Genomic DNA, 20836 nt, shown 5'->3' on the forward strand with positions numbered 1-20836 from the left:
TGTATATAAAAGAAGTCTTTATTTACAGTTTGTCTGCAGGTGGAGTCGGTAGCAGTTCTTATGTGCCACAGTGTTTAGTCTTTAGTCCATCCTGATGGAGGAATGAGAATCAACAAAATAAAAAAGTTTCCGACAGCCTCCTTGTAGATGCTCCATATAAATTTAAGGTTGACTGGTGAACCATGGGTGGGTGACCACAGGTTTGTTTTAGAAGGCCAGCTTCTTCATGAGCAGGTAGACCCTGGAGTCCACTTCAAAGCCGTGAAGATTGTTGGCATCTCCCTGTAGCCTCATGAGGAGGCCTCCATAAGACACATAAGCAGAGCTGAAACAAGAAAAACACACAAGAAATTGGAATAGCACAAACCAACGGCAGAGTCTGGAAAAGTTATCACACAGGCAAATTCGAATGTGATCTCGTTTCCATAAATAGTTTCACAGAAAGGTCATCTTCTCTGTTAGAAACACAGTTTTGTTCCAGCGGATTATTAATTTCAGTAAATATACGACATATAGTCATTTTGAGAAAACTAAGCACTTCACTTACAGACGTGTGGCAGCTTCTGTTGAAGTTTCATCGCCCTCAATCTTGTAAACTTTCCCATACATCACATAATCAAACTGGTCTGCTCTGGAAATTTAAACAAAGTGGAATGAGTGTGAAAGTCATTTTGTAAATTAAAAGCGTAAGAAGTATTAACAATGTTATTATTGTTAAATATGCCAATAAAACAGCATTTTTTTTTTTGCTAAAGTTCCACAAATTACAACTTTAAATTGGAAGCAGCTGTCTTACCTAGACGGTCTGTCATCCTGAGGATTGTACTCTCCATCGTCTGGTGTTCCATCTTCATATAACGTGCTGGCAATTACCAGTCTAAACTTGTCACCTTAATGAAAGAGGTATATTACAACAAACTGGCTTTATCATAATGTGCATTTGGACACTTTGGGTTACAGATACAATTCTGACACATGGTTCTTCAAGGCTTTTTACTCATAGAGCTGGGTTCCTTTGGGTTGAGTAAATGTTATTATACAGCTATTACACGACTCACCTGCACGTGAACAAGTCAAATATTGAGGGAGTCAGGGGATACATTAACGAGCAATCTTTTTTTTTTTATGTATTACAGTATAATCTTTACTTTTGAAGAGTGCCAGTTTATTCTGATAAAATATTCTAAATAGCTGACATAGTCATTTGCTATAATTATACTGTATATAGGACCGGTTTACACCATTGTATTTGATACATATTAACTAACAAATGACTTCCAATTTAAAACAAATCAAAACAAAAACACAAAGACACACAGGGACAAAAAAAGAAGGTTTTTTTCTTACCAAGATCAACAGGATAGATCTGAATGTTCACATCCAAGATGAGGTCCATCTTGAACGATTCACTTTCACAATGCAGACGGGATACTGCAGATTAACAGTTGAAGAGTTTCTATTAGATAATTTATTGTTTATTGTTTGTTTTTTTTAATTAAATGGCGATAACGAAGATCAACAATAACTAAAATAATGCCTCTTGTTGATAATCAAAGTTAGACTGGTTCATGATTGGCCAGAAGTTGTGTGTTTGGATACTTGAAAGGTTTAATACTTAATATCAGATCCCTTTCACTAAGAACTGCACTTGGGTTATAAATTAAACTTTATCTATATCGAGATCAAATCACGTTAAAAGAGTGTGGATCAACGGCTAATAATCTGTCTGTTGTGTCTGGAACTACTAGTAGGGCAGTGCAGACTAGAGATTTTTAAAACAAGCAATTATCTGTTGGTTGGTGTTATAATTTCACTTTTTTTTTTTAATGATAATATTTCACACACCTCTGTCAAACTTCTTGCCATCTGGATCGATATCTTTTACATCAAAAATATCCTCAAAAAGAATTCCAGCCATCTCTCTCCGAGTCTGTCAGTCTGTAAAAATAAGGGAAAATAAAGACAAAAACACAAAATGAAGCCACTTTTATTAGACTGAAACCATTACTGAAACTTAAAACACACCCTGCCAGTACAAGAAACACACTTCACTGAAATTCACAGAAACTTGTGTTTGCTTGTCTTATTGTTTCCCCCGTCTATTCTGTGCACAACTACAGCTGAAAAATCTTAACCACTAATCATACATTAATGAAACAACTCTGTATCACAACTTAAAAAAAAAAAAACTTCAAACCTTAATTAATCGTGCATTTGTTTTTGACCATTTAACAGTAATCTAACACCCGTTGTTGCCGAATCAGTTAGCGAAAGTATTAAGGTCCTGGCAAAGCTTTTTCAACTTTAGCATCTCTCATTCATGCTAATTGCTAGCCTTAGCATATTGGCCAAACGATTCCAAAAACTTACCTCAAGTTTTGATATTATACTGCAAGTTCAATGGCGTCGCGCTCACTTGGGTTTTCACTCTGCGACGGGGAGTATTTAATTTTGCGCTAGATGTCTTAGTTAGTCAAAATTTCATTCATTATTATCCCAAACAGACTGTACCGCGCAGGAACAATGTGCTCAACCTTTGACATAGAAAGTGCTTCCGGTTTGAAATACGGAAAGAAAGAATATAAACGTAAATATATAACAAAATTAGATAAAGACAGATAGACGATTTTTTTCAGCCACAGACAAAAAAAACGTATAATAAAAAAAAAATACCTGCCTATCTGCTCTTTCTCTACGTTAATATTCGAAATAAATATATAGGTTTTCCCGCTAGTTTAAAAAATAAATGGTCTCATGAGATACCTTATTGTTGTTATAAAGTTAAAAAGAGCAAAAGAAAATCACAATAATCTCCAAAGAATACGCAAGAACCAAATAGCATCCTTTCGTCAATGTTTACGACATTTGCCTCTACTTTCCAGTCTATTTGGTTGCTAGGTGTTTTTTAGCGTCCTGTCTGTGTACTGTTGCTAGCTAATGGCTATCTAACTAATATAAGTTGCAACTGAAGACCACAAATCCTCACAAAAATGGACGGTTCTACGCGTGAGCGCCTCGGAAGAGTCAATGAAATGTATTCACCAAGTACCTGATATACGAACGAGGTAATGATGTTAATGCGCTCTCTTTATGTCGCATAACGTTAATTGATGAGCTAGCTTATTAGCTAGCTTGTGACATCTTGACGCTGTCTCTGATGTCTTACTGTGATGAAAATAATTCACTTTTAAGGCAAATGTGCTTGAATTTTAGATTATAAAGTAAAATCGCCATCAGTTGTATCTTTGTTGATGTTTTTCTCTTTCTCTCTGTGTGTGTGTGTGTTAGTTGCTCAAACCATTGTGCTGTCCAATTCAAACAGACCGCAAAATACTAACTCGGAGCGAAAACGTTATTGAATGAAAGTGGGACTCTTTGCTGCCGGATATTTTAAAGCTTTTCGGTACTCACATGAGTTCCAAGGAGGCAGCCAATATGGGGGACATCTCGGCAAATGAAACCGATCTTCTTGGGATGATTAAGGAGGTAGCACGTTTCTTCTGTAAACTGCCATATGCAAATCGCAGTGAGCATTAATAGAAATGAAGTAATCGCAATGCACAACTTTCATATATAGCGTTTCTACAATAAATTATGCATAGATGATTGAAAGCATACTTACATTCTGCTCTGATTGAGGTGGTATGTCACGTGTGTTTATTTGTATTTTTTTGTTCGTTTCTTTGTAGTACCTCAAATTTGAAGAATTTGAAGAAACTCTTCACAGTTTTGAGAAGGAGTGCAAAAGCAAAGGCAGACTCCTCTCAAAGCCTCGAGGGAATACTCTCAAAGACTCAAAGACACGTGTCATTCAGGTACATTTTGATTTTTCATGGAGGAGTGATGGTAAAAAGTGGAAAAGACTATTTGATTAGAAAATGCTAATTAACATGTAAATATTGCAACCTCAAAGCAAAGTTCAAATTGATGTATTTGTCTGTATTAATTGTAAAGATCTGTAATAGTCATGTACATTGAGACTCAATTATTACTGTGTGATAAACCACAAAAAATGTGACTTTTGTAGAAAGACCTTCTCAGCTCATTTGATGATGGAGACCACAGGGTGTTCTTTGAACTGTGGACAGAGAATATTCCCCACAGAGTTAAAGACACTGATGCTGAGGCCCAGGGACTGGAGTTCTACCTTTACATCCACTTTACAATCTACCCACTGAGGAGGCGCCCTGTAGGACATGTATGTATTTACATGTGTATTTACAAGTGTATGTGTCTGTTAATACTTATGTCATTATGTGCTATTTTTCATATGTCCACTAAGCTGCGCCAGAGTCTTATTTTCGCCCTTCTGTGGCAACAATTTTGTGAGTCAATTGGAGTTTGAGTTCATTTATTTATACAGATTTGTAAAAAACCTTATGCTTCTTTTAGCAAAACATGCAATCATAATTGAAGATGTATTGCGTCTTCTTAAGTGACCCCTTAAGCCAGGGGTGTCCAAACTTTTTTCACTGAGGGCCACATACATAAAAATATAGGAGGGGCTGGGCCACTTACTAGAAATTAGGTATATAACCTTAACTTTACTGTATTAAAGTTAGAAAAATCACTTAAAAGTGGTCAAATGTGTTATATTGTTGAATATAATTAAAGACAAAACTGCCTTCATCACAGCTTTCCATAAATGGATCTTTATTGATTTATTCAGAAAAAGCTTTGGTAGCTCATTCTCAGAACAGCAGCCTCAGATTTCTTCTTAGAAGATTTACAGTCCAGAGAAAAAACAATAAAGGGGAAAATGGGACGGGTACATTTCAAGTTTGTTATTTAAGTTATTAGGCTTAGCAAAACATCTATTAACGTCCGTTTGAAACGATTGTCAACATTAACAGACTGAACTGGACTTAATAACAGGAGTCCATATAATTTTAGTAAATTATTCTGGTGAGTATCAGCTGCGCTGGGTATGTAAATCGGGCCATCCAGCTGCAGTGCTGATCGTACGCCACTCCTGGCAAAAATCCAGACAAATGTCACTTGATCAAGGAGCAGATCTGCATCAGATGAGCTGTGCATATAAAGAAAGTGGTGCGCAAAAGCAGGGTAGTGACATAATTGATGCGCATTATTGATATTTGAAGCATGTGTACCTGCACATGCATGCTTATTAACACACGGGTACTGTGGAATATATTTTTACTCACCTAAAGCGCTCGTGCTCTCGTCCACTCCCCGCAAAAAAATTAGCAGCTGTGCGGTGACTGTGGCATCGGTGTAAAAATCAAAAGCACAGCTTTATCAGACAGTTGCAGTTTAATGTTGGCTGACGAGTCTTCAATTCGTCGCACAACTGTATTTCTGGACATGCTGACGTTGTTGAAGTTCTGCACTTTTTCCGGGCACATTATTTCGGTGACTTTAACGAGGCCGTGTTTTATGAGGTCTCCATCTGAAAAAGGCTTGCCGTGTCTTGCGATGAGTTGGGCGACCTCATAGCTGGCTATTGGAGCCTTTTCCTGGACAATTTGAGCACGAAAAAAATACTGTTGCTGACCCTGCAGCATAGCTACCATTTGCTTTCATTTCTGCTCTCGCTCAGCACCAGTGTAAGATGCATAGGCCTGATGTTTGGTTTCATAATGACGTCGTACATTATACTCTTTCATAATTGCCACAGTTTCAGTGCAGATCAAACAGACACACTTCCCCTTGAATTCTTTGAAGAAATATTCACTCTCCCACCGTGTCTGAAATTTTCTGCACTCACTTTCTACCTTTTGCTTCTTTGGTTCCGCCATGTTTAGTAACTTGGGGATAAGTTTTTCTGTGATTTGCCTTTTTGGTGGAGCAACTGCCTTGATCAACAGTAGCTCCCCCTGGTGTTAAAACTAAGAAGTGCAATACACTCAAGAAGTGCGGGCCATATTCTATTCTATTTATAAAATTACTTGCGGGCCAATTAAAAATGGACCGAGTTTGGACACCCCAGCCTTAAGCTTACCTGATTTAGTTATTTATTTTTTTAAATTTTGTTCATGAATTGTTTTTGATGGACATCTCAAATCTACCTCAAGGACCGTGCTGAGTTTGAAGAGAGGGTTTCCTTCTTCAGGCAGTACCTGGAAACTCGAGGAGGAGCTCTGAGCCAGACCACAGAGTTTCTGCCTTACTACGCTTTGCCTTTTGTTCCCAACCCCACTGTCCACCCTTCTTTCAAAGAACTGTTCCAGGTATTACACTTATAGAATATTACCTTGCTTTTAACCAAATTCAACCATCTAGTACAGTTACTAAGTCACACTGTGAGAATGAACATCACCATACTTCATATTTAACTTCTGTTTCATGTTTTTAGGATTCCTGGATGCCAAAATTGAGAGATAAGCTGGAGCAGTTCCTGTCAGTGATACTTAAGCCATCTAACAGCCCAAGGCTGATGACTTTATATGTATCCTTCTACTGTGCCTCACTAATGAGCCGTTGCTGGGAAAACCATCAGAGTACAGATGTACAAATGGATTTGTCTGTCTTGTTTTGATTTCAGTGAGATGGCATTAGCGACAAATCTAACAAGAGGGCATCTGAAACTAATAGAAAATTAACAAAATTCATATTTTCATTCATTGCACAAACCCACGTGACAGGTAAACGGTTGTCAAGTAAAACGTAACTTTTGTCAATTAAATTCTCAATTCCAGCTTTTTACATTAACAGATTACTAGGTTAGGTAGTTTAACAGCCTTCAGTGTAACTTATAAAACTTAGCAAACAGTAAAAATCTAGCAATTTCGTTGAAGGCAAGGTATGATGTGTAGAAAATAAACCCACTGAGGAGCAAAAAAACTTGCCTTCTTTAGCTGGACTGCACATTTAAATGTAGAATACATATATGTTCTGTAGGTGAATAAGGAATTCTTTAACAACCAGTCTCTTGTAACATGTTTGATCATGTGACAACCTGAGAGACGTACCACGAAGAGAGATTGACGGGATAGTGAGTTATGTTGAATTAAAAGTCAGTTTCGATTAAAAAATATTCTGGAATTGCCAAAATTTTACTTACTTACTACTTACTGTACAGTTCCAGTAATTCAACCTGTGAACTTTTTGAGAGCACAGTCGGAAACACAAAACCCAGCCTAAAAGAGAAAGTTGATAACAACCGTCATGACAACCATTGTCCCCAACTGGGGTTTTAGATTTTATCAAGTTAGCTAATGCACAGAAAGAAACAAAGTTATCCTAACCTCCTCAGAGTAGAAGGGCAGGCAAAGGTAATGGAATTATTGGGATACTGGAAACCCACCACATAGACTTTGCTCAGTACATATTTGTGAAACTAAACTAGCCAACTTTCAAAGCTTTGTAAAATAAAAAGCTATGGCTGAAAAAAAATGTTTCTAGTGTATACAAAATTAACACGGTTACCGAAAGTGGGAACATTTGAGCATCGGTGTTTTTTGGCTCAGCCAATTAATAACATTTACATGTGCTTACATGACATTTATAGGGTACTTAAGTGAAAGTAGGAACACAACCAGTTGTCGTTGTTTGTTGTCTGCTATTTGGGATGCATGCACATCTGGTATGTTGTAATGTAAAGTCTGTGCTGCTTTCAGGAAAACAGATGTCCGCGTGGACCACGCTCAGCATCTCATGATGAAATTTGCGTGACTTGCACTCAAACCGACAGAGAAAGCATAACTGAGGCTTCAGATATTAATTAGTTCCATCTGCAGTCCTTTTACTAATTATTTCATTTGTATGTAATTCCTGATGAAACCATTAACAAGGGAATAAATACAGGAGAAATGTTTGATTTGTCTCTAAGTATGTGATCTTTAACCAGCTTCATGCAGAAGGAGGGTGGAAGGAGTACTAAAGGTAATTACCCCATCACAGAGTCTACCTTTTCGTGCATTGCAGTTTGCAGTTCTTCACCCCAACAGCTGTTTCTTATTGCCAGTTATTCAGTTTTCTTTCTTTCAACTTTTCATAATCTCAAAGGGAACAAAGGCTCACGGCCACACCTGCTCATTAATCAGTAGTGGTCAACTAATACTACAGATAAAGAAGTCATATCAGCGTCACCCATTATACATCTGTTTGCCAAGGGTTTTTTGCTTGATTCATTTGTATAATGTGGAAAGTATTATTTACGTAATAACACTTACAGAACTCTCACTAATGGATAAAAAACATTATGTTAAATATTGATAAAGGTTAGTAGAAAAGTCAATGATGAGATTGGTGTTGGAGAGGTTGATTAAAAATGGCATTTCAGAATATTGTTTAATTTTTAAATGAATTTCTTGACATCTGAAAGGATAACAGGCATTTTCACCTAATGCATGTAAGCCAGTGTTGGTTTCTGCAGTCTCCGTCTTTTTCTGTTTGTTTGGGTGAATGCACAGAGGCCACGCAGCAGTTACAGCTCCAGCTGGCTGAATCAGATCGCCGCATCACCAGCTACGTACGGAAGTTCAACAAGATGCAAGCTGACTACCATAACCTGATTGGAATCACTGCTGAGTTGGTCGACTCATTGGAGGCCACAGTCAGCGGAAAGATGGTAGGGCAGGCTAATTGTGGGACAAACAAGCACACATTCTGTCAGACATGCAACAGATACGGAGTCCATAAGCGTGGCACAAGTTAGAAAAGAATGTGTGCACACAGGACAAAAAACCCCAAATTTGCATATTCAAAGTCCAGTGGTGTGCATGCGAGCGCCAACAAGAAAATCTTTTGATGCGCAAAATGGATTGAAAATATATATGAAAAGATTTTAATATTTGGAAAACAGGAATACACTATTAGTACCCTGCTTTTCTCGCACAAACAGTATTTTAAAGCTCAGGGGAGCGTGCCTTGTTTTTGCAGATCTCCCCCGAGTACCTGCAGAATGTGTGTGTTCGCCTGTTCAGCAGCCAGATGAGACAGAGTGTGATGCAGAGCACAGACTTCACCAGGCCAGGCACTGTGAGTTGCAGCACACAGTCTTAGCTCTATTCCTTCCCTCTTCTTCACGCCTCAGAATAGTAACAACAACACCTGGCCCCAACTTAATGTGATTTTATTGAAGCATAGAGTATGCATAGCAGACGGTGAGGAGATAAGAGCCACAATCGGGGAAAAGTGCACTTAAGGAGTGTTTACATTATGTACAAAAAGACATCTTTGTTCCTTTTATGTAAGCTGTCTAGTCATTCTGTTGTGTGCATCCTAGAATGAGTGCTTCCTGGATCCTGGAGTTGAATAAATACAGTCATTGTTGGAAAGTCAAGTGTACACAACACAAATTTCCAATAAGCAGTCACAGACATTTACGTAATCATCTGCCTTGGAAATGTAACTGTGTTTCTCCCATAAAGACGACATTTAAAGGTGTCAAGATGGGTCAGAGTTACATTAAATCTTAAATCCTTGCTGCTGTTATTAAGCCTCTTTTTCTGCCTCTTTTGTGCCACCGATAATCAAAAGGCTGTAGAAAAGCTCCCAACCGACCTAAAAAACTGTCCACAGCTTGACAATCATGCTTGCTGTCAGCGGCCTTCATTGTGGTTTTGACCTCTGGCTTGTGAAATCTTGTTTCTTTCTATTTGAACTGAACAACATTTTTTTCTGTGTTTTGTGTGTGTGTTTTGTTTTTTTTTTGCTTGTGTGACGCTTTTGTCCCCAAAGGGATATTACTCTATGAGTCCCTATGATGATGGCTATGTAAGTTTCATATATTTTCATCTTTACATTTTCTTATTGCTCAGGTCCCCAGTTCTCATCTAGCTTCTGCCTCGGTGTCTCCCTTTTCCCTCCTGTTGTTGTCTTTATGTCCTTCATGACCTCCTAACATATTTCTTCATCACACCCTCCTGACTATATGTGCATTCCCTGCTAGATTGTCCCAGTTTAAACGTATGTTTGGCTTTATTTGCAGTAAGGACGATGACAGTCATTGTTCCTCAACTCTCATTTTAGCTTTTAGCTCTCAACTTATCTCTCAGTTTCATTTTTCTTCTCTTATGCTTATTGTTATTTTTTGTTTTGTTTTTTAGATTATAGCCATATAAAATGACAGAACAAGAATGGCCATCACAGGGTGCTTTGATTTAAAAGGATTACTCGCATGCTCGGGTTCTCAAACAGGACAGGTTATATTACAGCTATTTGAAAGGCAGCAACAAGAACACTTCATGTAGGATTCTTAACAACCTTAAAAACAGGCACCCAGGGTCAACATATCAAATTTGCTGTTTTTAGGTATAGTTAAACATTAAAAAATGAGCAGCCATAGCTAGTAAACTTTACTTTAAACCACTGTTACGTAGCAGTTTAAAGCTAAGCAGGTCAACATACCTGCTTAGCTTCATAAATTATTTTTGAGGATAGTATTTTTTCTCATTTAGGCTTGCTAGTTTAATGTAAGTGAGTGCAAGGCCATAATTTATCCTCAGTATCAGAGTCTTTGTCTTTGTACATTATCAATCTTTCTTTTATTGCTGTTTGGACCAAGACATAAAGCCTTGTAGTTAGACAATAGCATCAACAGTCCATGATTTTGGTTGTAACCACAGTGTAAAGACAGATTGAAAAGATGAAAAAACATAAAAAGCATTTCACTTTTATTCAAAGAATATAAAAACAAATCAGGACTCAAAATTTAGATAAAACTTGGACATAAAGTCTTGCTGCAAGCAAGTCTCCCCATTCTGCAGCTATCTTGGTAAAGACTCCAGCCAGTTATTTGGGCAGGTTGAATGACTAAATGAAGGGGAAGAGAGTCATTTTTATTTTCAAGGATCAAAAAAGAACATCTAAAAACTGTGCTAATTCAGTTTAGGGTTGCAGCTTACATTATTGGTTTAAATATACAGGGTGGGCCATTTATATGGATACACCATAATAACATGGGAATGGTTGGTGATATTAAAGTCCTGTTTGTGGCACATCAGTATATTTGAGGGGGTAAACTCCTCAAGATGGGTGGTGACCATGGTGGCCATTTAGAAGTCGGCCATCTTAGATCTTTTATTTTTCCAATAGGAAGAGGGCCATGTGACACATAAAACTTATTGGTAATGTCACAAGAAAAACAATGGTGTGCTTGGATTCAACGTAACTTTATTCTTTCATGAGTTATTTACAAGTTTCTGACCACTTATAAAATGTGTTCAATGTTCTGCCCATTGTGTTGGATTGTCAATGCAACCCTCTCCCACTCTTCACACACTGATAGCAACACCGCAGAAGAAATGCCAGCACAGGCATCCAGTATCCGTAGTTTCAGGTGCTGCACATCTCGTATCTTCACACCATAGACAATTGCCCCTCACATATACTAATGTGCCACAAACATGACTTTAACATCACCAACCATTCCCATTTTATTACGGTGTATCCATATAAATGGCCCACCCTGTAGTTGACTTTCCTGCCACCACACAGTCGAAATTAGTCGTTTTAAAATTTAGCTTGTATGCGCTTCAATGCAAACACTAGATTTCAGGTTCAACATGTAATTGGCTCTTTGGTGGGATTGACTGAACACCTCCATCTTTGTCTTTGCAGAAACCTGGATTTCTGTTCTGTCAGCCGTCTGCTGTTGTCAGAAGTACCTTTGTTTAGCTTTATGGTTCTCTTCTTACTAAGCAGCATATTTGATTGTCGCTTTAAATATGACCTTCTGGTTGCTTGGTGCGCCAGTGTCAAATGTCCCAGAACAACATATTATCATGCGTACATGGGCACCAAATGTTTAGGGGGAAAGGAACTTGGGAAAGAAGCCAGGTATCACTGTTCTGTTCTTTTTCTTTGTTTGTTTTAGTGTGCCAGACAAGGCGATACCTCCGTTTACACGGATCAGTGTTCTGACCTTATGGTTCTCCCACCATAGGTCCAGCCGCCTCCTCCTCCTCCTCCTCCTTAGATTTGATTTCAGGGGTTTTCAAAATACCCTCAGAGTAAAAACTTTAATAGTCAGTTTCACCTTACTTTACACACAACAACAACACCTCGGTGATCAAGTTTTTGTTTCTTCTCCTGGGTCAAAGGGGGGGTCTTTCACTTGTTAGATGTCAGTCGCTACACTCCGGAGCCATCTAAAAAAAACCACAGATGGACTAATGTGTGACAAATGCAGAAGTATTAGCCTACCCTTTCTGGTACTGTTTCTTGGCCTCTTACTGCATAGATAATATTGCCAAACACTGTAATACTGTATGTCCCAGTACTCAGCATGTACCACATGCATGATGATGTATGCATGTCTTAAAAACTACTAATGACATATTTACACATTAGCTAACTTGATTATCTTAGATTGGATGGACCAGATGGTAAGAGTAACATATGGTTAATGTTGCATGTGGTATGTTTTGCACACTTTAAAGTGATAAATAAAGTCAGATTGTAAAAAAATACCCTGCATTAAAGATCCTCCTTTTTTTCTTCTCATTATCTCTGTTTTTTTTCCTCTGCCTTCTCTTGTAGGCTTCCTCTATGCTACGAGCGTCCATTGCACCACAGTAAGTCTTCGTTTGGAAGAAATCATTTTTGTACCAATCATACAGTTTCATTAAACCCAAATAAAACAAGGCTGCTATCTCGTTTCTCTTTAAATCACCAGGAGACCAAAGGATGTGCCAATGTTGCCCTCGTTAGACTATGAGAAGCTTAAGAAAGACCTCATCGAAGGCTCAGAGAGACTTCAGTCTCTGCTACTTCAGGCACTGCGCTGGGTGAGAGTATTCTGTTTATTATCTCAAGCATTCTCCTTAGTGATAAGATGTCTCGTATTTATCTGATCATCAGCCTTCCTTGTGACTTTGTTTGGCTCCAACACTAGCTTATAACTTAAGATCAGTGTATTTATCTGTCTTCATCCTCAGAGAGTAGAATGCGTTAAGTACAGTTTTAATTTGGGGCGTCCAGAAACTTGGGCAGTTTGTGAACCTGGACAAAAGAAGAGTGGCACTTATATTTACTTGGACTAGACTTTTGAGTGCTGATTGTTGGATCTGTTTCTAATGTCTTTTTAGAGACTCACCCGCTCACTCCCTGGTGAACAGAGAGATACTGTGCTTCAGGCTTACATCAGCAATGATCTTCTGGAGTGCTACAGTACTAAAGAGGTGGGGTTATAGCTTCACTATCATGCATGTTAACACTACAAAATTCATTCAGAGGGCCTGTTAATTAACTTGTGAACGTGCAAATTGAAAAACACGCCGTAAATAAAAGAATCGTAGAAATGTGGTGCTTCCAGACAATTTTAAACCAACACTTAGAACATAACTCGCTCCCAAAAAGGTTATGTTATCCTTACAAGGTGACTTTCATGACAAAGCTGGAGGTTATGGAAAAGGCAATCAAACTTGTAAACACATTTTTTGACAGATTTCTAAAATATTACAGTCTTCTTGTTTTTATGACAGACTGTCTAATCTGTCAAATTGTTTAGCTCTGTAGGTCATATATTTAAATTTAGAGGAAGAAAATCGTTGTTTATGATCTTAACATTATCAAATATTTAGTAATTATTTTATATTAAGAGATCATTTGAACCCAATGGTGAGTCATTTAGAAATGGTTCCCAGTCTCAGAATAAGCACTTTCCTCTGAGAAGCTCAGATTGTGTCCCAAACTTTACCCTCATGAAAGACTTTTGACACACTTTGTTCTTTTTTCTTTTTTTTCTTTTCTCTCGTCATTTTCTTTTCACCTAGCCTTTAGCTTCAGGTGCTATGCTGAATACAATCTCTTTAGAGTGAATAACCCTTTCATAAATGCTTTCAATCTTTGTACTCCTGTGTATGTTTCAAGGTTTTCTAGGTATATCTAAGTGACTCTGCAATCATTTAAGGTGACTGTTGTTGAGATTTGGTGCTATATAAATAAAATTAAATTCTATAGCAACGCTGGAAGACTCTGCATTTAACTGAGGTGTTGGTCAGCGTACATAAATATGATGCCTTTAATTTTAAAGTGTTGCAAAAATGAACATTAAGGAAGGACACATTTAAAAAGATGCTACTTGTCAAATAAGTTACATTGTGTTTTATGTTTAAATTCATAGTCCTTGTCTCTAAGAAATTTCACTCTTCAAAAAATGGTGAGTGGAAAAACTCACAGTGCACAACTTGCCCTACATTTGTTTGTTTCCTTAGAAAACTGTGCTTCATTTAATGAGATCAACAAACGAGATTGTCCGTCAATACATTGCTCGTCTCATCAATGCATTTGCTTCCCTTGCAGAGGGTAAGTTTAAAGCTGCCATTAGAGCTCATTAGGCATCATCATTTACTTTGTAAGTTGATTCCTGATGGCTTGACCTTACTGGCTTTCCGTTTTGAAGAAAAACTATTAATGATGCTCCACAAAAGCTAAACAGTAACTGTAGACAGCATTTTGTAAAAAGGAGACTTTAGAATGGCTGTGAATGCTTTCAAGATGTTCCTTTGATATTTATTACAGGTCGTGTTTACCTCTCCCAAATCCCCATTCTTCTGAAACATCTGACAGAAACACTCAGAAAGGAAGAAAAAGAATCTCTTACTCGGGAAAATGTCCTTGTGGCTCTGCAGAAACTCAGCCTCAGGTAGTTTTTAAAATTACTAGGGTTTTCTAAATCCTTTCTTATCTCGATTAATGTTTTTTAAATGAATATGTCACAATTTTTGTCCTTTTGACAAGCATGAATATTTGACCTTACATCATGTCTCGCCTGTTAGGAGGAGTCAGCAGACAGCCATGATTGCAGATGATCTGATTGGCTGGCTAGTGGATGAGCTCCAGGACTCAGACTGCCTCAGTGACTATAACCTGGAGTATTCTGCAGCTTTGCTTATGAACCTGTGTTTGCGAACAAAGGGTAAACATAAAAACATGCAGAACACAAATGTAGCTCAATAATGCGAACACCAGACGGGCGGCATGGACACCGGCGTTTGTGAATGCGATAACACGAGAATGAGGTGACGTAGGAGCTTCAAACTGATACCACAGATGCACTTACTAAAAATCCGATGTATCAACAAGTTCCACTTTCAGTGACCGCATCACGTTCTGTAAAAATCTTGTGAATGTGATAACTTGAGAACATGGAGATGTAGGATTTTGAAATTGATAGGTGTGTCTGCTAGGAGGCTGAGAGGCAGCTCTGGCCATTGGCAAATATATTTTTATTTTGCCAAGAAAATGGGAAATGGGTACTGTTTGTGAATCACATCAGTAACCAACTAAAGACTGAACTGAAGAAATAGGAACAAATTATGCTAATAACTAAATCCCTCAAAGTAGAATTTACAGTTGCTAAGTTGTCTTTATGCGTGAATGGTTCATAGGTCAGTGTTTAAGTGGCTTCACCAACAAATCAAAAAATCATTCCTCTGAAAATCGCAAGGTATAAAGACTGGTCTTTATACCTTACTATAAAGTAAATGAAATAACTCACTCTGTGGGAGCAAAATGTGATAAACAAATAAAGGAAGGTGAGAGGGAGAGCTGGCTCAAGGCTTTTACAGGGCATTAAAGAATAAACACGTTTCTTTTTAAGCCTTACTGTAGGAAACTTTTTTCTGATCAGTTGACTTTTGACCCAGGCTTACAATTTCCTTATTGTCTTTCATCCATGTTAAACAATAATTGGCTTTATTTTATTTATTATGCTATGCTACTATGCTATATTTACTTTAAGACTGGTGTTGATTTTCTGTGTGCTTTTTTGTGTCTTTTTTTTTTCACTGTCCGTGAATAATTTCCAAGTCAAATAAGTCTTCTCAAACACACCATGGGTTATACTTTAACGTTCATTCATAGAGCTTATTAATAGCCCATGCTATCATGAAAATCAGAACGACCTTGTTTCACGCCACAACGAGTCAAGGTCTAGGTTTGTTCCTGTTCTTTCTTTCTTTTCTTTTTTTTTTGCTGATACACTAAGGTTAATTATTGCCTAAGTTTGCATTGAAAGCAAACGTTTAGCTTTTCGGTCCTTCTGAATACATGTTTTCACTGCACTCTTGTTTTTACAATTATTTGTCTTCCATTTACGTCATATCTAGGATGTATCGCTTTCAGACGCTCCCTCTTTCCTTTTCTTTTTTCCCAAAACATGTTTTTATTATATGCTGTACTTCTGTTCAATGTAGAATGCCACAATGAAATACTGTCCCACATTTGATTTATCAGTAATTGTATTGTCTTACACGGATAAGTACTGGGAAGTCATTAACCTGATTTATATGTATTAAATCAAATAAGAGTCCCATCATATTGCACACAGAAAAAGCGTTGCTAAATTTGTGTGTTGGATGGTTATCTTTTTACAGGAAAAAGGAAGTGTGCAGAAAACGCCAAGCATGTGCTAAAAGTTTTGACTGATCTCCTTGGACATGAGAACCACGAGGTGATATACACATCTACCAACACACAGCACAGAAGTTGCATGCACAGTGGTTGCAGTGTGCAAGCAAAACAGATTTCTCGTGGTTGAAACTGATACAGGCTACACAACAAACAGTGTGTACTGCATGCAATAGGTGGAAAGTGCAGAATTAATGCCATTAAATGATAGAAAATGACACGAGTTGCTAGCATATCATAAACTAAAACCGCCAACATTCATAAATTAACAGTCTCTCTGCTGTTGTGTTACACTGTGTAATTATGTCCCTTGAAATGTCTTGCAGTCTTGGCATAAGTGAGCCATGACCGCAGGAACATCAATAAAACATAGAAAGCACAGAGTTCATTGATTTTACTTATGTTAACGGTCAGGTTGTTAAAAAAAAAAGAAGCTTATCCACAGCACAAACATTAGTTCCTCTTTGTGGGCACACATCTCTAATTGCTGTATTTGAGACCATAGAGATAGAGGTTGTGTTTATCTGTGTCACTTTCAGATTTGGCCATATGTGAATGGAGCTCTTTACAGCATCCTGTGCATTCCCTCTGTGCGACAGGAAGCAAGAGAGATGGTGAGATAGCAGTTTGCATGTTGCAGTTTGCATGTCTCTTCCTCTTCACTTTCCTCGGTAAAGAACAGGTGTTCATTTAATAGGCAGAGAAAGTTGTAAATGGAAGTGCAGTTAAAATGTGGAGTTGCAATCACAAAAAGTATAAAAGATGGACGCAGCTTCCAGGTCTGCAAACTGAAGTCAATGCGATCAGCGAGACCTTTAAAACATACTTTCTTTTAAAGTGGGGAACCCTGGGTCAGCACACCTTAATCAACCTTAATCATTTTATCATTTCAAAAATGAGGATTATCTAGTGTATTGACTAACAAATTTTAGCTAATTAGTTAGCCATTTTTTCATCAGAATCAATTATAAAAGGCCAAAATAGACACGGATGCAATCTCAGTGTTTTTAAATTAGTTTTCAGAAAGCAACGAGTGACATCACAGTGTCACCTAGGTATGTTCATCTTTCACATGCTTTGGCCAAATCTTGTTATATATATATATATATATGTATATATGTATATACTGTAATTTTATACTTGCATACATATTTTTTGAATGTTTTGTGTGTCTTTCCCTCATGTGTGAAGAGCGTTGAAGAGATTCTCCGCTGCTACATCAAAGAGGAGAACCCAAACCTTAACAGACAGATTGAATTTATCATTAAACAGCTAAACTCAGGTTAGTGAAATTTACTGTTAAACACGTAGATGATAAACTGGTAGTCCAAAAGTAAGCAACTCAAGCAATGCAGGAAAAATAAAATATGTAAATATGAAACTTGATATCTTACATTTCCTGTTTCAGATCCCCAGTTTTCATAACATTAGTTATCATTTGAAACTATAGTTTTTTTATGGAGTATAATTTTGGAAAATCTGCTGGCTTTTTAATCCCCCCCCCCCCCCAGCTGAAGAGGAAGGACCAGAGTCTGATGATGAGGAGGAAGAGGATGACAATGACGTAAGGCCGCCTGATAAACATCAATGTGCTGGTGTTTTCCATCATCATATTAAATGCCTGTTTACAAATTAATTCAACAAAACCACTGAACCATAAATAACTGGCTCATATCAAAAGAACTAAACAAAGAAAATAAAGTATGAGGGGGAATGATGGACTTAAAAAGTTAAAATGTAAATGAATTACAGGAGTTTCCTGGGGTGTATGTGTGTGTATAAGCACATATTCCATTCTCTTCCTGTTCCCATGAGAGTTCCTTGAGTGTGAGTGCCCTTGCCCTGTAATCTCGAGTTAGGTGTTTTTTTGTTTATGTTTTTTGTTTTTTTTATAGCTGCTATCCGTTTCCCTGCCCACAATGGTGAACTGATACGTACTGTACATACCTGTTTCTGAGTGGCAGTCTCAAAGCTACAGAATACACTGGTCCCTTGTCAGAGCCTTGTGGAATGGTACCAAGCATTGTATAAATTTTTAAAATAAAAACTTAATGGGTGAGAGTTAATTTTTAGTCAGTCTGAGGAAGTTATGCTTTGCCAATGTAACCCGGTAAAAATCGACCTGCAGCAACCCTGTGGGTGTTTTATATAATGCTGCTTAATGCTTAAACATAAATTAAATGCATGTGCGGACAATATGCATTTTTGACACTGCACACAAATTCTTTCTCAAGTGATTTATTGTCTTTGCATTGTGACAGGAAGATTTAATGGAGATCGACATTGATAAAGAGGAAGTTCTTCAGCCACAGCACAGGGAACTGTCTGGGGAAAGCCTGCTCACCACTGAGTACCTGGGAGTAAGAGCAAAACACACATTTTCACCATAAACATATTGTTTGTAGCTAAGAAGACGCAGAGTTCAAATTTTGACACTAATCAAGAATACGAATTACTAACAGTATGGGTATTAGTGTACATATATATACATGTATTACGGGCAAGTTGCAAAGTAGCTTGTAAATTTTGTTTATTGCACCAATAACAGGATATGACATTATCACAGCGTGCACTGAACTTTAGACGGTGCATAGGTCTGTGCATTCACAGAATTGTAATCATTTGGCTATTTGGTTCATAAATGCTAGCATGAAATATATTTTACCTCATGATTAGATAAGGTACCGCACACATCGCTGCCTCTTTGTGGTGATGGCTTTTGATATCTCAGGTGCTGGCCTGTTAGTTTTTTAGGGATCTGTTTTATGTGGCTATGAGTTCATGACCGGCCAATACGCCGGACAGAACACAGTCAGGTTTACAGTGAGAAAAAGTTACGTGTTGGACAGTTACAGCACTCTATCACATTAATCTCTCTTTTCCCTGTTAACACTTTTTTCCATGATGGAAATGTGTTTGGTATGTTACTGTTTTATTGTGTGTGTGGCTGTGTAGATCATGACCAACATGACAAAAGTGAAAAGGAAGCCAACCCCTCTACCACAGCCAGCTGCTGATGAGCCGCTACAGCGGCCAGTCACCCCTAGTTCTCATCGTAATATCGGCGTAGGGTAAGTTAAATTACCAAACGGTGTCATAAGATCCAGACTGAAGTTCACTCTTAAGCTAAAACACTTCTTTGTGGTGTCTGTGGGACCATAAAATGTGTAAGACATGAGAAACTGTGCAGCGGCAGCCTCTCTTTAAGTGATTTACAAACCACCATAAACATTGGTCCTTAGATCTCAGATACCGGTCTTCAGGCCTCATTTCTTTAAAGGCTGATCACTTCACAGTAGTCCATAGATTTTATGAGCTGACTAATCTGTAGCTTGTGTAGATAATTGTGCCACCATTTGTTTAGGATACATAGATAACGACGTTCCTCTTGCCGCTAAAACTCTGCAAATACAAAAATGTTTCAAATGTGTTTTGATGTTTTTCTTTGCAAAGCGTAAACTTTGAAGAGATGAGTCAGCCGCAGTAGACTAGAACTGGAGTGCCTGCATACCATTGCTGTAAAGCATCTTGTTTGGTCTTGACAAGGTAATTTCCTTGTTCTGAGCACCAACCTAGAGAAACAGGCCTAACCTTGTATTTAACAGTTTAAATATTAACTGTTAGAGAGCTGTACAAATATGGAGAACTAGCACTGATGAAAGTCAGTGGAATCATCAAAATAAATTGTTTTTTCAAGTTAAAAGCCATCTTGCTTACACCAACATCCTCATGGAAGTTCTTAATGTGAGATTGTGTTCGTGTTATGTGTAGTGATTATCGACCCGCCAGTCGGGGAGGCGAGACCAGCAGAGACACAGAATACAGACAGAAGAGCGGGGAAGGAAGCCTGCCACACTCTCGATACAACTCACGGCCTCCTACACGCTCCGGCAGTCGGCCGAGCACCACAGACTCCCTACGCCAAAGCATCGGTGGGTGACTCAACTTTCAGAGTTTCAGATGTAATTTAGGAGTAGCGGTAGAATTTCAAAAGAGTAAAATAATAACTCTTTGACCGTGTCTAACAGCCGTGGCTGTAAATCAGATGTTTGCGCTCAGATTACTCACACTTAGTAGAAGCTCTGTGCATTTTTGTGGAAAAATCTTTAATTTCCCTTCCACCTGCTGCTTTTTATTTGGTTGTGTGTTAGATGTATTTGATGTGGTGCCCAGTGTCCACAAGCAACAAAAGGTAGTTCCAGAGAAGGAAGTTCCTGCAACTTCTTCACAAACCATAAGGGATAAAGACTTAGCAGAATAGAATAGGATAGAATAGAATAGAATAGCCTTTTATTGTCACTGTACATGTACAGTAAAACTGTGGGTGCTTGAAATACAAATATAAATAGTAGGACAGCAGGAATGAATAGTAGACAAGAGGAGTATATACAAAACAGGAGGGAGGCACACATTAGAGGACAGATTGCAAAGTGCTCAGTCTGAGTATGTGTGTGAGTGGCCGGAGTGATGAGAGTTACTCAGACCATGGCTCAGATCGGTGGGTGGGCACCAGAAA

General features: G+C 38.0%; 2 protein-coding genes across 7 annotated transcripts in view; one reads left to right on the forward strand and one right to left on the reverse strand.

Moving 5' to 3' along the window:
- On the reverse strand, window positions 1–3508 carry polr2h (RNA polymerase II, I and III subunit H). 2 transcript variants are annotated; one of them, XM_040032431.1, is made up of 6 exons: window positions 3412–3508; window positions 1846–1938; window positions 1348–1431; window positions 797–890; window positions 548–631; window positions 1–325 (listed from the first exon to the last, which is right to left on the reverse strand). In XM_040032431.1, the coding sequence occupies exons 2-6, from the start codon at window positions 1916–1918 to the stop codon at window positions 208–210; spliced, it is 453 nt and encodes a 150-aa protein (XP_039888365.1). In that variant the 5' UTR covers window positions 1919–1938; window positions 3412–3508; the 3' UTR covers window positions 1–207. The 2 variants fall into 2 exon arrangements, with proteins under 2 accessions (XP_039888365.1, XP_039888357.1); XM_040032423.1 differs by lacking the exon at window positions 3412–3508 and adding an exon at window positions 2371–2564.
- LOC120733863 (lisH domain-containing protein ARMC9) overlaps window positions 2796–20836 on the forward strand; it is a 25768-nt gene continuing 7727 nt past the window's right edge. Inside the window, exons 1-23 of one of the 5 annotated variants that reach the window (XM_040032362.1) lie at window positions 2796–3065; window positions 3323–3486; window positions 3690–3815; window positions 4028–4198; window positions 6036–6191; window positions 6317–6409; window positions 7821–7845; window positions 8376–8533; window positions 8845–8943; window positions 9646–9681; window positions 12448–12482; window positions 12584–12695; window positions 12996–13088; window positions 14124–14214; window positions 14431–14554; window positions 14688–14827; window positions 16287–16363; window positions 16860–16934; window positions 17512–17602; window positions 17832–17884; window positions 18582–18680; window positions 19276–19391; window positions 20092–20252. In XM_040032362.1, coding sequence (XP_039888296.1) covers window positions 3412–3486; window positions 3690–3815; window positions 4028–4198; window positions 6036–6191; window positions 6317–6409; window positions 7821–7845; window positions 8376–8533; window positions 8845–8943; window positions 9646–9681; window positions 12448–12482; window positions 12584–12695; window positions 12996–13088; window positions 14124–14214; window positions 14431–14554; window positions 14688–14827; window positions 16287–16363; window positions 16860–16934; window positions 17512–17602; window positions 17832–17884; window positions 18582–18680; window positions 19276–19391; window positions 20092–20252 — 2206 coding nt within the window. In that variant the 5' untranslated portion in view covers window positions 2796–3065; window positions 3323–3411. Of the gene's footprint in view, window positions 3066–3288; window positions 3487–3689; window positions 3816–4027; window positions 4199–6035; window positions 6192–6316; window positions 6410–7820; window positions 7846–8375; window positions 8534–8844; window positions 8944–9645; window positions 9682–12447; window positions 12483–12583; window positions 12696–12995; window positions 13089–14123; window positions 14215–14430; window positions 14555–14687; window positions 14828–16286; window positions 16364–16859; window positions 16935–17511; window positions 17603–17831; window positions 17885–18581; window positions 18681–19275; window positions 19392–20091; window positions 20253–20836 lie in introns of all 5 variants that reach the window. The other 4 variants (XM_040032354.1, XM_040032383.1, XM_040032368.1 and 1 more) reach the window with 4 other exon arrangements.

This window comes from Simochromis diagramma, unplaced genomic scaffold (assembly GCF_900408965.1).
Source record: "Simochromis diagramma unplaced genomic scaffold, fSimDia1.1 OVJJ01000334.1, whole genome shotgun sequence".
Classification (NCBI taxonomy): Eukaryota; Metazoa; Chordata; class Actinopteri; order Cichliformes; family Cichlidae; genus Simochromis; species Simochromis diagramma.

Coding starts and splice junctions, on each gene's coding strand:
- polr2h (XM_040032431.1), bottom strand. CDS start 1,918: ATGGCTGGAATTCTTTTTGAGGATATTTTTGATGTAAAAGATATCGAT. Junction 1,432..1,845: donor TGGCAAGAAGTTTGACAGAG/GTGTGTGAAATA, acceptor GTTAATCTGCAG/TATCCCGTCTGCATTGTGAA. Junction 632..796: donor CAGGATGACAGACCGTCTAG/GTAAGACAGCTG, acceptor TTAAATTTCCAG/AGCAGACCAGTTTGATTATG.